Below are 16,052 nucleotides of genomic sequence, written 5' to 3'. Positions count from 1 at the left end.
GACTGTGATGGTACAAAGTGCTGCAGTAAGCCAGAACACATTAGAATAGCTTTTGGAACTTGTAGGATGATAAAAAACAGGATGCAATTTTTGTTACGGAGTCTCTTTAAAATGTACATACTTTACATTCCTTGACCCATATGCAAGTAAGTTTTTCTCCTCAGTTTTCCCCTAGGAGAACATTTTTCATATTTTCATTAAAATATTTTTGTAGCACTTTATAATTGAAAAAGCACCAAAGAAAGTAGCTGAAAAGGCACTATCAAAATTATTTTGAGTATTTTGGGTGGCTGGATAGTGTAATGGTTAAGGGCTCTGCCTCTGACACAGGAGACCAGGGTTCGAATCTCGGCTCTGCCTGTTCAGTAAGCCAGCACCTATTCAGTAGGAAACTTTGGGCAAGTCTCCCTAACACTATGACTGCCTATAGAACGCGTCCCAGTGGCTGCAGCTCTGGCGCTTTGAGTCCGCCAGGAGAAAAGCGCTATACAAATGTTCTGTGTTTGTTATTTTCTTGCTTACTGGTGGTTTAAAAGTCAATTTCATTGACAATTTGTAAAAATATCATCTAGGAGAAAAGTCAGGAGAAAAAGTGAATTGCATATGGGCCCTTGTTTCAAATATCCACACATTAGTTTGTCTGGAAATATTTTAAACCCTGGTGCCATTGAAGAATGTAATAAATTAATGTAGTAAAGTAAAAAAAAGCAAGTGATGTAAAAAATAGCCTAAATGTGCCATGTTTCATGAAAATAAAGATCCGCATTGCATATGTTTACTACATACTACAGATGTGTTTTTTTTAACACCAGCAACCACTGCCCAGTTACTTGATTTGTTCATCATGCCATATCTAAAAATGACTAGCAGAGCAGCTTCAGTTTTCTAAGTCTGGTCAGGCCCTTTCTTCCTGTGTTCAAGTGGCTGCTCAGTTGTTCATGGGTCTCTCCTCAGAGCTACAGAAGGCAGTATGGTTTCCTCCCAACAGAGTGCATGGCTTCTCCATAGCCCTTTGTCTATATGAGGGCCTCCATCTTTTTTGTCATGTGCCAAAGCACCTGTTGTGGTGGTGTTGCAAGTCCCTGGTCTGGGAGCCGTAATTACATTAACCACTTCCCTACCACAGGTTTTTTTCCCCCCTTCAAAACCAGAGCAATTTTTATTCGCTAATACCTTTAGCACTACTTATCACACTGAAATGATCTATTTTTTATTTTTTTTTGCGGGACAAACTAGGCTTTCTTTAGGCAGTACTTTTTGCTAAGAATTCTTTTATATGCATTTTTCAGGGAAGAAGAAGAAAAAAACTGAAAAGAAAATCACCATTTCTCAGCTTTGAGCCATTGTAGTTAAAAAAAAAATGCTATTGTTAATAGAACCGACACATTTTATTTGTCCCAGTTATTACAACATTTAAATTGTGTCGCTAATACAATGTCTGGCAATAATATTTTATTTGGAAATAAGGGTGTATTTTTTTTTTCAGTTTAGTGTTTTTTTCTTATACGATAACAATAATTGCAAGCCTTCATTTACAAAAGTGACAGTAATCTACCCTCATGACATACATATTAAAGTCCCGAAGGTAACTATTTATCTAGGATTTTTTTTAAGATGTAATTTTTTTAGCAAGTGTTTTATTTTGGTAACTATGGGGTAGGGGTGGAAGGAGCTAAAAATAATAAAAAAAAAATCTATTACATTTTTCTATGTGAAAATGTATTATGTTGTATTTGGGTGGTTTTACTTTTTGGCCACAAGATGGCGCTACACTAACTCCATGTTCCTTAAAGAGACTCTGTAACAACAAAAACCTCCCCTGGGGGGTACTCACCTCGGGTGGGGGAAGCCTCTGGATCCTAATGAGGCTTCCCACGCCGTCCTCTGTCCCACGGGGGTCTCGCTGCAGCCCTCCGAACAGCCGGCGACAGAGCCGACTGTAGCTTCAATATTTACCTTTGCTGGCTCCTGCGGGGGCGCTGTGGCGGCTTTCGGCACGGAAATAGACGGAAATACCCGATCGCCGTCGGGTCTGCTCTACTGCGCAGGCGCAAGTTTCCGGCGCCTGCGCAGTAGAGCGGACCCGAAGGCGATCGGGTATTTCCGCCTACTTCGGAACCGACGGCCATCAGAGCGCCTGCGCAGGAGCCAGGAAGGTAAATATTACGTCACCGCTGCACGGAGGGCTGCAGCGAGACCTCTGACGGATGGAGGACGGCGTGGGAAGCCTCATTAGGATCCGGAGGCTTCCCCGACCCGAGGTGAGTACCCCCCAGGGGACGTTTTGTTGTTACAGTTCCTCTTTAAATAGAAGACTGAACTGAAGTGTTACAGGTGGTGTTTACAGTCGGGTTCTTTTTGAATCAGAGCTGCTAGAGGCTTTGATTCATCACGGCACGAGATCGGATTTGAGAACAGCTGTTTTTCATTACCCGATCACGGAGGGACATGATTGTGGCGAATGGGAGAGATGCAACGATCGTGAGCGGTGGCGGTACGTACACAGAGAAGCTTATCTACGCCCCTGTGGGACGTAGATAAGCGTGGCAAGAGTAGGGAAGTGGTTAATGGACTACGTCCCCTGGTATGCACTGCAGCGCTCATGGACATAAAACTTCACCGTGGATACTTCAATTTGAGGCACAAGGACAGATGGAGGCCCTCATATAGATAGGGGGCTATGGAGCAGCCCCCTGTAGGTAAGTAACTCCCCCCCCCCCCACAAACAAAAAGCCCACACCATTTACAAACCTCCCCTAGGGTAGGTTCATTTTAAATGTTTGTTACATTTGGTGCTCAGGTCTCTTTAAAATAACTTAAAATGAAGCCCTGATCTATAGTGCAGTATGCTTGATTTATTTTACACCCTCTTTTTACATAAAGGCACACTATAAGCTGTTTCATGGTGCTTAATGCTGCATCAAAGAAGTTTGGGTGAATCAATATTCTTTAATGTAATACTTGCAATGTGCAATCTACTGTTTTCCTTCCAGTATCCAAATATCATGGACCCAGTCCTGTCATCCATACATGCGATTTCCCAGGAGTGCCAACAAGTGCTGGAGGCTTCCTCTGCAGGACTGTCTTTAGATCAGTACTCCGTGTTAGAGGTAATGTAGCCCAAGAGCCAGAACAACTTTGTTTCAGTTTGCTGTAGGAAGATACTCTGTCCTGCAGAAAAGAAAAGCAACATAGAGAATGTGATCTGTTTTACAGTGTATTTAGTGTAATCTGTGTATCCTTATGTGGCCATGCATCAGAAAGATTACCTGCACATTCATCCTGGTCACCCACTCAGAATCAGCCAATAACTTCTCACAGATTTCAAGGGGAGCTTTGGATGAAAAGGATCGGTTGCAGCTTAAAATAAACCAGAGGTGAAAAAATGCACTGGTTAGATAAACAATGCTATTTATCCTCCTACTCCTAACAAATGACTTTTTTGTAGATATTCCATGGTTTAATTTTATATTTAAATTTACACATTTACAAAGCTGACTGAATGTTTTATTGTATTTGCTCAATGGCGGTCTATTAAGTATCCCAGAGTTAAAATACATGAACTATTATCCTTTTCTATCTCTCCACTGCCCTCAGAAGCTGTATTTTGCCAGGAAAACTTGTATGGCTGTACTGTGCTTATCAGTGATGTTTACTATAGTCCCAACAAGACAGAAGCTGTTACTTCCATGCTTGAAAATTAACTCTTTCAGACAGCATAATAAAAAAAAAACTAAAACAGCCTGGTTATTAATATGTTTTGCACTGTACATACACGTTTATCTCGTCTTGTCATATATTGCCTTGAGTATACTTTAAAATCAAATATACAACATCAGAGTTAAACTTTAAAGAGAATCTGTATTGTTAAAATCGCACAAAAGTAAACATACCAGTGCGTTAGGGGACATCTCCTATTACCCTCTGTCACAATTTCGCCGCTCCTCGACGCATTAAAAGTGGTTAAAAACAGTTTTTAAAAGTTTGTTTATAAACAAACAAAATGGCCACCAAAACCGGAAGTAGGTTGATGTACAGTATGTCCACACATAGAAAATACATTCATACACAAGCAGGCTGTATACACCCTTCCTTTTGAATCTCAAGAGATCATTTGTGTGTTTCTTTCCCCCTGCAGCTATCTTCCACTATAGTGTCCGGCTGTTTCTTCCTGCAGAGTGCAGACAGCTCTGCCTGTATGTAATTCCTCAGTATGTGAAAGCCCAGCCAGCTCAGAGGAGGATTTATCCAGCTTGTAAAAGATAAGAGAGAAGAGAGAAGCTGCCCTAATCTAAATAATACACAGGCAGTGTGCAGAGAGGGGCCTGGAGGGGGGAGATGCATCACAGAACCACAACACTGAAGAACTTGGCAGCCTTCCAGACACAGGCTGACAAGTCTGACAAGAGAGAGATAAGTTGATTTATTACAGAGATGGTGATAGTAGAACGTGCTGCAGTAAGCCAGAACACATTAGAATAGCTTTTGGAACTTGTAGGATGATAAAAAACAGGACGCAATTTTTGTTACGGAGTCTCTTTAAGCAGAGAGGACGAACCAGTGCAGTTGATTTTCAGTTTTCATCTGAATACCAGCTCGCAGTGTGTTATTGTATACTTTAAAATCAGTTTTTATCTTTTCATCAGATAAAAACTCTTCTCAGAGACCTATCTCCATCTCACCACACTGCACTTTCAAAGTTAACAAAAAAAAAAGTTTTTTAAATCTATGGCAATTGTATGACAATGTTTAATGCAGGTTCCTAGAATTTCCAAATCACTTCTCCACCGTTCTCTGAGCTATGCTGGTCAGTAGTGTACATCATAGTAAATGAATTGGCTATTGCACAAGGGAGGCCTCTGTGCCTGGTGCGGTGGCAAGCATAGTCATAGCACCACTTTTTGTGAAGCAGATGGATGTGCATCTGATGGCTATAGGCAATTCACACGGTCATTTGCAATACATGGATGAATAAAAGACACTTGTATATCCCTTAATACAGCGTGGTCCAACTCTATCCTCAAGAGCCAGGGTCCTCATACATTTATTGCAAAGATTAAACATCTGATTCCCCCACAGGATCTTCTAACCCTAGTCCACGCCTTCATCACATCACGACTGGACTACTGCAATGCCCTTTATGCTGGCCTCCCCAAAAAAGAACCTGCGTCGCCTGCAATTAGTGCAGAATTCTGCTGCCAGATTGCTAACAAACCAGCCTCGCCACTGTCACATTACACCGATCCTTCGCTCACTGCACTGGCTACCAGTAGAATGGAGAATACTCTTCAAGATTGGACAGCTGACATTCAAATCCCTGCACAATCTGGGCCCTGGATACATGAAGGACGTGCTGAAGCTGCACCACACCTCTCACAACCTCAGATCAGCAAGTTCTGTAAACTTGGTCACTCCCAGAGTGCACCTCAAAAAATCTGGAGATAGAGCCTTCTGCCATGCTGCCCCTACTCTCTGGAACTCCCTACCACACCCAGTAAAGACAGCACCATCCCTGGAGCTATTCAAATCCAGACTAAAAAGCTACCTGTTTAGCCTGGCATTTCCAGACCTATAAAATGTCTTCCTCTGTACCACGATGGTCTGAGCCATGCTTACGCGCTTTGAGTCCCACGGGAGAAAAGCGCTTTACAAATGTTATTTGTTGTTGTTGTTGTTATGGCAAAGCTCACATTAATTGATGGGACTAAATCAGGAGAGGTGTGGTTAATCAAGTAGAACACATTTCTTGGTTGATCCTAAACACTGGCATGGATATGGCTCTCCAGGACTGGAGTTGGACAGCCCTGCCTTACTGGAAAGTAATATTGAACTGCTGTGTACAGCACATTTGCGATTGAAAGGCCTTTCTGTTTGGAAGAACTGTAACAATGGAGTATAATCAGGGGCGTAGCAATAGGGGTTGCAGCGGTAGCGACCGCATCGGGGCCCTTGGGCCAGAGGGGCCCCATAGGGCCCTCCCTCAACTACAGTATTCGCTCTCTATTGGTCCGGTGCTCATAATAATAACTTCTATAGATGCTTTAAATACTGGTAATCATTAACAAACTGTTCCCCATCCCCTTCTTGCACCTCTGACACTGTAGTTGCCATTGGCAGGTTTTGGTGCACCGTATCCATTGTTATGTATAGAGTGCTTGGGGGCCCCATTGTAAACCTTGCATCGGGGCCCACAGCTCTGAGTATAATTACAATTGCTTACTTGGAACATTAGAACACTATGAGTCATAGGATGTGATTCTAAGCTTCCTGAAATATATTGTTTTTCCAGGAACTGATTGACATCAACCAGCATCATCTAAACGTGATTGGTGTTGGACACCCATCATTGGATAGACTGTGTCAGGTGACCGCATCTCATGGTCTGCACAGCAAACTGACAGGTGCTGGAGGAGGCGGTTGTGCAATAACTTTGCTTCGGCCTGGTAAGTATTACACTCATTTGTCATGGAGTGGCATTTGGGAGAGAAAGCTGAAAATACATTCCCTGTGGATTTTAGCATTCTTGGCAGCTGAGAATAAAGAGATGAAGAAACACATTCCCCTCAGTCATATGACTGTTATCTGCATAATAGTATTGCGAAATTTCACTGGTAACAGATCTTGTAAAGGAGACATTTGAATTCTTCCCCTTTACAAATAATAACAGGATTTATCACTATGTTTGGTGTGTATACCTGCTTTACCGTGTCCTGTTGGTAATGGTGAGGATAATTCCTTCTTTGCTGTTTGTAAGAATGCCTAACATCTGCTATTTGCTCTGTATTTTCCAACATTACTTAACCCAACTTTAAAAGGAGCCTGGAGTGAGAGGTACTGTGTATGGAGGCTGCCATATTTATTTCCTTTTAAACAATACCAGTTGCCTGGCTTTCCTGCTGATCTTTCTGGCATTACTAGTATCTGAATCACCGACTTGAAACAAGCATGCAGATAATCTAGTGAGATTTCAGTCAATTAATTGAGAAAGGGATCCGCACACAGGCTTCCAGGAACAACTCACTTTTATTGTTCCAATGCACACATATATGACATCAAAATTCATCTTAGCCGACGATCCTTTCGGGGCCTACGTGGTCCAATTTATCAAGGCATCAGCAGACAAACCTATACAACCACCAATGTGTAGCACCCCCTTATATAATAAAGTACAAATGTGGAACAATACCCTAACTGCCAACTGTCACTCAGAACGAAGGTTCAAAATCATTGGCTCAATGACCAGTCATCTTACCTTGCAGTGCAGTCTGTCATAGAACTGTAGCCAATGCAGCTAACCATGGGCTTCGTTCCCAGGTGTGGATGTGGCCTCTGTGCGGGTGGTAGCTCTCGGCTGTCTAAGGCTGCTGGGAGTTTCTGGGGGGATCTGTTGCTAGGTAATGCCTATGCCGGCAAATCGCCAGCCAATGGGATGACACAGCCAGCCCCTCCATCAGATCTCCCTATTGGTGCGCTCTCCCGGTGCCGGTCACATGGTCCATGATGACACAGATCACATGGACCAATCAGCACCGCTAATGCTGTCCTGAACGAAACCCCGCCTGTTCACATCCCCATTGGGATATACAGGCGCTGGGTGGTTGGATGCGTGCGAGTTCTGCCAATTAGGGCGGAACATTAGACGGAAATAATGTGTTTACTCGAAACATATAAGCCGAGGGGGGCACCTTTGAGCACATTTTTTGTGCTAAAAAATTTGGCTTATATGCGAGTATATATGGTATGCTAGTCCGCATGGACATTTAAGCATATAGATGACATGCGGATCTGTCTCTTGATTATTGGACTTTTGCTGCTTCGGGTTCCAGCACCAGCATTGCTCTCATCTAGGTGTGCGGTTCTCTTAAATACAAGATTTCAGTCAATAACACCTGATCTGCTGCATGCTTGTTCATGGTCTACGGGTAAAAGTATTAGAGTCAGAGGATCAGCAAGACAGCCAGGTATCTTGCATAGCTTAAAAGGACAGGCATTTAGCAGTATTGTGGAATGTGCATTAGGATTTAACTGCCGTTAAGCATGCTACTTGTGTAATCTTACATATACATTATAAGTAGTCTTGGCTCTGTCGGGTGTACATACTTATGCCTAGAAAGAGGAAGGGCTTTCTCAGATAGCACCATTACTGATTTGACGAGGAAATGATTACAGGACTTTTCAGCAGTCCACTGTTAAAGCCTGCCTCTAGGCAAGAAATGTAATATATAACAGACTAATAATCATAGTACTATAAAACATGACCTGAAGCAGATGAGCTGAGTTCATAGCATGTTTGTTGCTTGGGTTGCATGATCGTGCTGTTCTGACTGCAGAGAGCACAGATTAACTCTGAGCAGAGGCAATCATAGGCAGTGGCCTAGGGCCTGGAGAGAGTCTAGGGGCCTGGTGGATGTAGCCCCCACCAAATCTTACTATAAAAAGCCAGGTGTAATCAGCGGTTGGCAATAAACAATATCTTGCCTAGGGCGCCATTTCTACATGGGTAAAAACGTGCACTGCCACTCAACACAGAACCAAGAAGACCTTTTCTATCAGCTGGCAAGTTGGCACACAGGCGAGATTAGATTTTTTTTCAGAACTGACCAGATAGGATAATCTCCCAAGGAAATGAAGTGCATGTTTAGTGCGTTTACATACTGTATTTATTTCCTTGTAAACCATACCAGTTGCCTGGCAGTCCTGTTGGATCATTCTGGCTTCAGTAGAGTTTGAATTACACATCTGAAACAAGCATGTGGCAAATCCATTCAGACTTCAATCAGAAACACCTGATCTGCATGCTTATTCAGGGTCCATGGCTAAATGTAATAGAGGCAAAGGATCAGCAGGACAGCCAGGCAATCTGCATTGTTTGAAAGGAGATACAAATGTCCATCCATATCCCTCACTTCAGGCATGCTTTAATTAGAAATCTAAAAAAATAGTAAATATTGCAGTTGTTATGGCGCTGCTAGTTAGACAAGCAGGTGGAGGTATACTGGGCACAACACTCTTGGAATGTACACAACGTGGAGTTTAAATGTTCCTGCAAAAATCTATCATTAGCACAGTTGTTCTAAGGTTTTCTTATCAATCAGTCATGTTGAATTTGCTAAATGAAGGCCAGCTGTTGATCATGGATTACTGTGCAGACTACAGCAGTGTGTATAGTGTGTGACATGCAATGACATGAGAGAGTCCATAAACGGTACTGTCTGACATTCACACTTATACATTGCAGGGACGCCCTGCTTCATTCATTTTTGTCCACAGTGTTGTCCTGTTCAGTACTATTGAAGGGGGTCAGGGTTGGAACCTAAATGAATGTAAGTGCCATGCATTACTGTAAAATGCTCACTTATGTTGCATAATGTCCACAAACACATTGGCATTTTCTGGTATTTTGAAGTGTTTTATAAAGTCCCCATGCTCCTATATACCGTATCTCCCCATTGCTCTGAAAAGGTCCAAATGCTTCCCAATGCTGATTTATTTTTTACTACCTGGGTTTTCTTTATTGCCTTATGTGTTGAATGGACCCTTGTAGTCTATTGCACCCACTACAGTCTAGGACCAGTTTTTAGAGAACTAGTTAACCTTCCAGGGAATTTGCAAGGAAACTGTGAGTGCACAGAGGAAACTCGCACAAACCTCATGCATCATTGCCATGGATTTGAACCTCGGATTCTAGTTTCCCATGGAATGTAGCCAGCATGCAGCTTTATGCACTGGAATTAGCTAGTATGATGAGTTCAGTTCCAAAAACTGATGACAGGTGGCAGTATTTCCTAGAAAATGATACTCCAAAGTATTATTGTCACATGCACTGACCCTACTACAAGATAAACTCAAATATTTACAGAAGCCAATAAATCCTTATCATTTATTCACCTAGCTCATAAAAATAGCAGTAAGATAATGAAATGACAAACAAATGGTGCAGTATTTTGTAGCATAAATACGCTGTAAATATATTGGCTAATAGCAGTTTTCTTCCATTAGATGTAGACCTCGGCATGGTGGAAGTGGTCAAGCGGCAGCTTGTGGACTGTGGCTATCAGTGCTGGGAGACCAGTATTGGGGCCCCAGGAGTTTCTGTGCATTCTTCTCAATCAGTGCCAGAGGATATAAGAAGAGCCTTTAGCAATGCATAAGAAAAATGTAGCATATAACATTGTGGAGCATCTTCACAGACTTGTGTCATTAATAATGCATTAAGACTGTTTGCTTTACCAAGGTAATACAAAGATGCTAAGCTTGGGACTTTTTAATGACAAAGAATTACGTGTTACTGGCTCTCAGTTGTTGCAGCCAAAGCCAAAGAAGCTGCCATCTGCAATGTGATTACTACCTTAAAGTGGACCTGAACTCTTGCACAAGACAGAAGGAAAACATAGAGAAATGCACCCTGGATGTATCTAGAGAGTTTAGCTTGTCTAATTCCCCCTCATCTGTGCCTAATCACAACTGTAATTTGATCTCTCAGCTGTGTCCGCTCAGGACTCTCTGCTGCCTCGGCAGAGTAGGCAATTTGTAAACACAGGATGTTAACCTTACATTTGCTTCCATGAAAGCAGGACGTAGACACACTGCACATTTATTGCAGGATTTGTATCACCTGTAACAAAGGGATGTTTTGCTGTAAAGGTTATGCTGTTGCTTATCTTTTATAGCAGAGAGGAAGTTCTGAGTTCAGGTCCGCTATAGGAAAAATAAAAAGAATCATTTTGTCTGAAGTGGCTGCTGGCTTTGTAAACTGGCATAGATGTCTGTTATGCAATTTCTGCACATAAGTAAAACCTCAGAAATATGCTGCACTGCCAAATAACAGCGTGCTATCATAAGAGGCCTTATGTCACCTAATTGCAGACGCTTGTTATTTAAAAAAACAGGCTTAGCTTGCTGGATTCAATTTTTTCTTTGTATGATTACAGTTCCAAAAAAATTTGAGTGTGCAGATTCTGTCTGTAGAATGCCTGCTTCAAGTGAACCTTTGTCAAACTATTTATGAAGTGAGACTCAAGTCTGTGTTGGAAATTGTGACTGCCCCTTACTCTCTTATCTTAGCTGCTTTCATTGGCAACTGTCATTAGACTGGGGACCAATATCACATGACTAGATATGGGAGCAGCATAGTGAGGGAAGAATAGGCCAATTTAAGACTCAGTCCTTAAAGGAATACGGAAGCGAAAAGCCCCGGGGAAATGGAGGCCAATCACTTACCGCGGTGGCAGTTTTCTTCTGATCGGCTCTGTCAGCTGGTAATTCGGACCGGTATAGATCCCGACCAGAGGAAGTTGGTGACCTTTGAACTTGATCTAGTTGGCCATTATAACCAGTAGCTCAGTGCAACCACTCTCTCCATGCTACTGGCAATCTTGTGACTGCAATATGATGCTGGTAGCATGGTAAGAGCGGTGGCACTGAACTACTGCATATGCGTGGCCATCTAGATCCATTTTAGATGGTCGAGGCCTATCCCGGACCCGAATTGCCAGCTGAACTGACAGAGCTGCTCGGAGGAAAACCACCACCATGGTAAGCGATTGCTCAGGTGGCAGGACTTATGGTTGGCCTCAGTTTCCCTGATGCTTTTGCCCTGGGTACTCCTTTAACTTCGGTTTCCTTTTAAACAGGGAATTTGCAAGCTCATTTTAAAAACAAAGTATAACATTTTTTGGCAAGTTTATAGTACATATTATATGCAATTTAATAAAGATATTTTAAAATGAACTATAATAATTGATATGACATGAAGGACAGTTTTGTTTAGTGTATCATACAGTTCTTCTTTGAACTGTATGGATGGTTTACAATGAGGTATAAACATCTGGTTCTCAGCAACTCATATAGGGTAAATACCATACACAAATATTGCCCATTTACATTTTGCAGACTCCAGAGTGCTGGTCATGTGATCTTTGTGCCTGCTTGTAAATAGCATTAGGAGAGTCCCTTATTACCACCCCTTCCTTTCTTTGCTGCACTTCCCTTTTACGCCATCTCTTTGGACGTTCCTAGGTGTGGGGGAAATAAGGCCAGCTCATACTCCTCTCTGTGCCCAGTGTGATTCAACAGAGGGGAAAGTGGGGGAGATATTTCCTGATACATGCACGCAGTACTGCAGTCTAGTGGCAACAGCAGGATAGTACCTGTTTGCAGGGCATTCTGGACAACAGCTCTGGGATTAACACAATTACCTGTAGCGAAAGGCTGTTTGATTTCTGGCTGGCCATAGCCGAAGGCTGTAAAGTCTGAAATCTGTGGCCAGAAAATAGTTAAACATAGAAATATAGTTTAATGTGATATGAGGTATAAATATTGGAATGATTCTTAGCAAACTACACTTGTGTCCATGTAAAAATAGACAACTGAGACAATTGTTGTGGGATAGGTGATTATACCCATTTGCTGTAAAGAACTGATAAGTGGTTGTGGCTGTGCATGATCAACCAGGGGTTATGAAACACAATCATCTATGTAAATATGAGAATCCACCTGCCAAATATGAAACATTCACCACTAATAAAACAAACAACAACAAAAAACATGCCATATATAGGATGTGTAGTGTCCACTGCAGAATTTTTGCCATGGTTGCTAGGAAATATGATTCTGTTGGCTTGTCTACAGTTATAGCTGGCTGCAATGGAAAGGTTACAGTATTGTTTTAACATTACAATACAGAATGGCCTGAGTATTAAAGGAATGTGCTAACCAATTTAACAAATATTTACTTACCTTTTAGACATCTGCTAATCTACATCTGTATGATTGCAGCCTACAATTCTGATTTAAGCATGAGTCTCCTAGTCCGGTTTTAACATTACATCAGGATTACTTCCTGTTATTTTTAAATAAATCCTCTGCCTACATACAGTAGATTTCTTTTGGTTGATTTTGCACTGAACACTTATAGACTCACTGCACATGATGCCTGCAGCTGTCTGTCTTTGTTTTGAAGGACTTCTGATCGGAGTCCCTGAGGATATAGATTTATGCATAGGCTTCCCCTATAGCCATTAATATTTATTGACTGAGATCTTTAGCAACTAGAAGGATTTATGGGGACTTTAAATCTGAGAATTTACATTCAAAATTAAATACTAAATTAGTGTAGTGTACTAAATTATTAGAAATGCAAAAATATGCAGAAGAAATGCAAAAACATAATAGCAGGGGTATTGCACTGTATAAAGGATTAACATAAACAACGTGTTAGAGGAAAATAGCTGGCAAAGCCAAGCAGTGGTAACAGCGCATAATGACAAGCTGTCTGACCTCAGGCCTCAAGAAATGCTCCTAATTGCTGCCTACACCTAAATCATGCCATATATGGAGGAGGACTAGCACAAAAGCTATGGCTATTGGCAAGTATATTCCCTTGCCATAGAACACAGATGCAGATTGCTGGTCTGCATAAACCACATCAGAACAAACTGACGATTATTACTGGATGCTGGGGTTGGTGATTCATCTGATCAAATGCACTTTACAAATACATGGTTGGTTCAAACCTGCATCAATATTGAATTAGAAGCTTAGAAATTGGTTGTTCATCTTCACATGATCTTTGTAGAAAGCCTTATGCCATGGTACAGACACCCATTTCCTGTTACATATTACAGTACTAATCAGCAATGCACAAAGTTTTGTTCATTCCTTGTCTGTTCTTTTTTGTGTGTGCAATAAACATCTTGAAAGTATATGACTGGCTGTATCCTGTAGTTCTTTTTCCTGTTCAGATGACCATGACATTTTATTGGCAGAAATCAGGTCTCTGTTCCTGCTTAATGTGTAAAGAAAAGTATTTAAATACTAACAAAGCTGTGCAGGATCATAGTGCCACCAGGCATGTGCTTTATAATTCATTTCTTGGTGATTTATGGACAAGAAAGGTTATGGAGTCTAATTACTTGGGGATGAATTCTAATCTCGGGTCTGCTTTTTAGTGTCTCATAATTATTGAGAGAAGAACGAGAGAGATTACTGTAAATTTACAAGTCTTACCTTTTGGAATTAAGTTTTTAAATTGAGAAACCAACTGAGGGTGACGTATGAAGCATTGCAGATTGTGATCCAGCAGTTTGGTATACCACTGATCAGCAGGTGGTATGGGATCACATTATGCCTAGGCAGCAGGCTTTCTGCATGTCAGAAGCCACAATCTCCTCCAGTGAAATGAATAGGTCTCATTGCCTCTGGTGCAAGCAGGCCGCTTCATTAGTTATAAGGAAAGAAAAAAAAAAGACAAGTGGCTGACTAGACTAGTGTAGAGAGTTCTCTGCAGTATATAAAAAGCCAGACTTTGATTTAAAATTACTATACGAAAATACAGCTTTCACCTTGTACTCCCCTTCCCCATCTTTTTTAACTACAGTATAATCTCTTTATAATAAACTCTGATATAGTAAGCTACCTATCCAGGTCCTGGCCAATCTCCATTAAAAGTCTATGGGAGCAATGCCTGGTATAGTAAACTCTGATATAATAAAACTTCTGTTGTAGTAAAAATATTTTTTGGCCCCTACGTGACACTGACTCTGGATATAGTAAACAGGGGCCGGTGCATGCGTCATATGTCAGTGTGAAACCCATGGCCTGCTGCTCTCTTCAGTCTGATTGCAAGTGAGTTGATGACTGATAACATTTGTAAGACAAGAAGAATGGCATCGGTGCTGGATATACAGAACTGTACAAATAAGCAACCCGGGGAAAATGAGGAATAATGTGAACATAGACAAAAGAGGGTGCAGCGCTACTACTTCCACTTTTCAATCACTGATAAAAGTATCATCACATGGGACTGTATGCACTCCCGGGTATCTCTTCCCTTTTACAGTGCTGCCCATAATTATTCATACCCCTAGCGAATTTTGACTTTACATTTCTTTTATTCAACCAGCAAGTAATTTTTTGACTGGATATGACATAGGTGTCTCCCCAAAAAATAATAAGACAATGTACAAGAGGCATTATTATGGAAGAAAAACATTTCTCCGCTTTTATTTACATTTGAGCAAAAAGTGTCCAGTCTAAAATTATTCATACCCTTCACAAAATGTCACAGTCTGTGGAAAAATCCAAAGTTCTATATCATTCCAAACAGTCCAAGCTTTTCTAAAGCATCCTTATTACCCTGATAAATTGGGAACAGCTATTTTAATCAACTCAACAGGTGAAAAACAGTTGCCACAGTCATGGCTAAGACAAAGGTGCTCAGTGAGGATTGTGTGCACTGTGCATTGTGGCTGCTCACAAGTCAGGAAAGGGCTACAAGGCCATTTCTAAATGTTTTCAAGTTCCAGTGGCTACAGTACAAAGTATTATTAAAAAAATACAAGGTGTTCCGCAATGCGGAAAATCTTAGAGGACATCGTCGGAAGCCAAAACTGACACCTTTGCTGGCCAGGAGGATAGTGACCGAGGTGAAAAAGAATCCAAGCATCATCACCAAGGCCTTCCTGGTGAATCTGAGCTCTGCTGGTGGCAATGTCTCAAGGCAGACAACACTGCACACTGCTGGCGTTCCATGGATGCAGACCAAGGAGGATGCTACTTCTGCAGATAAGGCACACAAAAGCTTGATTGGCCTTTGCAAATACTCATCTGGACAATGAAGAAGACTTCTGGTCTTCTGTATTATGGTCAGATGAAACAAAAATTGAATTGTTTGGTCACAATGACGTTTCCTTCATTTGGCGTAAAAAAGAAGTCTTCAACCCAAAGAACACCATCCCCACTGTCAAACATGGTGGTGGGAGCCTAATGCTTTGGGGGTGTTTTTCAGCCAATGGACCAGGGAACCTAATCACAGTAAACAGCACCATGAAAAAAGAGCAAGTGTCAGGTATAGCAGTATTACCTCACCAGCGGAGAGTGCTGCGGCCGCCGCTTCCGCGTCTGACGTCACCCCAGCAGCGGCCGCATCCTCTCAGTCCTCTTGCACAGCCCCTGGCAGGACAGGTCTCTCCTCTGCACATCAGATTAGGTCAGCACGCTCGCGGGCGGGGCGGCAGGACCTTTATCTTCTGAGAAGACGAATCAGCTGATCC

General features: G+C 41.8%; 1 protein-coding gene and 1 long non-coding RNA gene across 4 annotated transcripts in view; one reads left to right on the top strand and one right to left on the bottom strand.

Moving 5' to 3' along the window:
• Positions 1-13,703, top strand: part of MVK (mevalonate kinase) — a 46,014-nt gene extending 32,311 nt beyond the window's left edge. For all 3 annotated transcript variants that reach the window (XM_068239320.1, XM_068239311.1, XM_068239330.1), the window contains exons 9-11: positions 2,994-3,110; positions 6,290-6,443; positions 10,000-13,703. In XM_068239320.1, coding sequence (XP_068095421.1) covers positions 2,994-3,110; positions 6,290-6,443; positions 10,000-10,151 — 423 coding nt within the window. In that variant the 3' untranslated portion in view covers positions 10,152-13,703. The remainder of the gene's footprint in view (positions 1-2,993; positions 3,111-6,289; positions 6,444-9,999) is intronic.
• The window catches only part of LOC137520865 (uncharacterized), a 51,893-nt gene continuing 38,676 nt past the window's right edge, over positions 2,836-16,052 (bottom strand). The window contains exons 2-3 of the long non-coding RNA XR_011021954.1: positions 3,270-3,360; positions 2,836-3,171 (exon numbers count right to left, since the gene is read on the bottom strand). This is a non-coding gene — a long non-coding RNA (uncharacterized lncRNA). The remainder of the gene's footprint in view (positions 3,172-3,269; positions 3,361-16,052) is intronic.

This window comes from Hyperolius riggenbachi, chromosome 1 (genome assembly GCF_040937935.1).
Source record: "Hyperolius riggenbachi isolate aHypRig1 chromosome 1, aHypRig1.pri, whole genome shotgun sequence".
Lineage (NCBI taxonomy): Eukaryota > Metazoa > Chordata > Amphibia > Anura > Hyperoliidae > Hyperolius > Hyperolius riggenbachi.
Note: the sequence above shows the minus strand (reverse complement) of the source record. Positions and strands in the feature narration are given on the sequence as shown.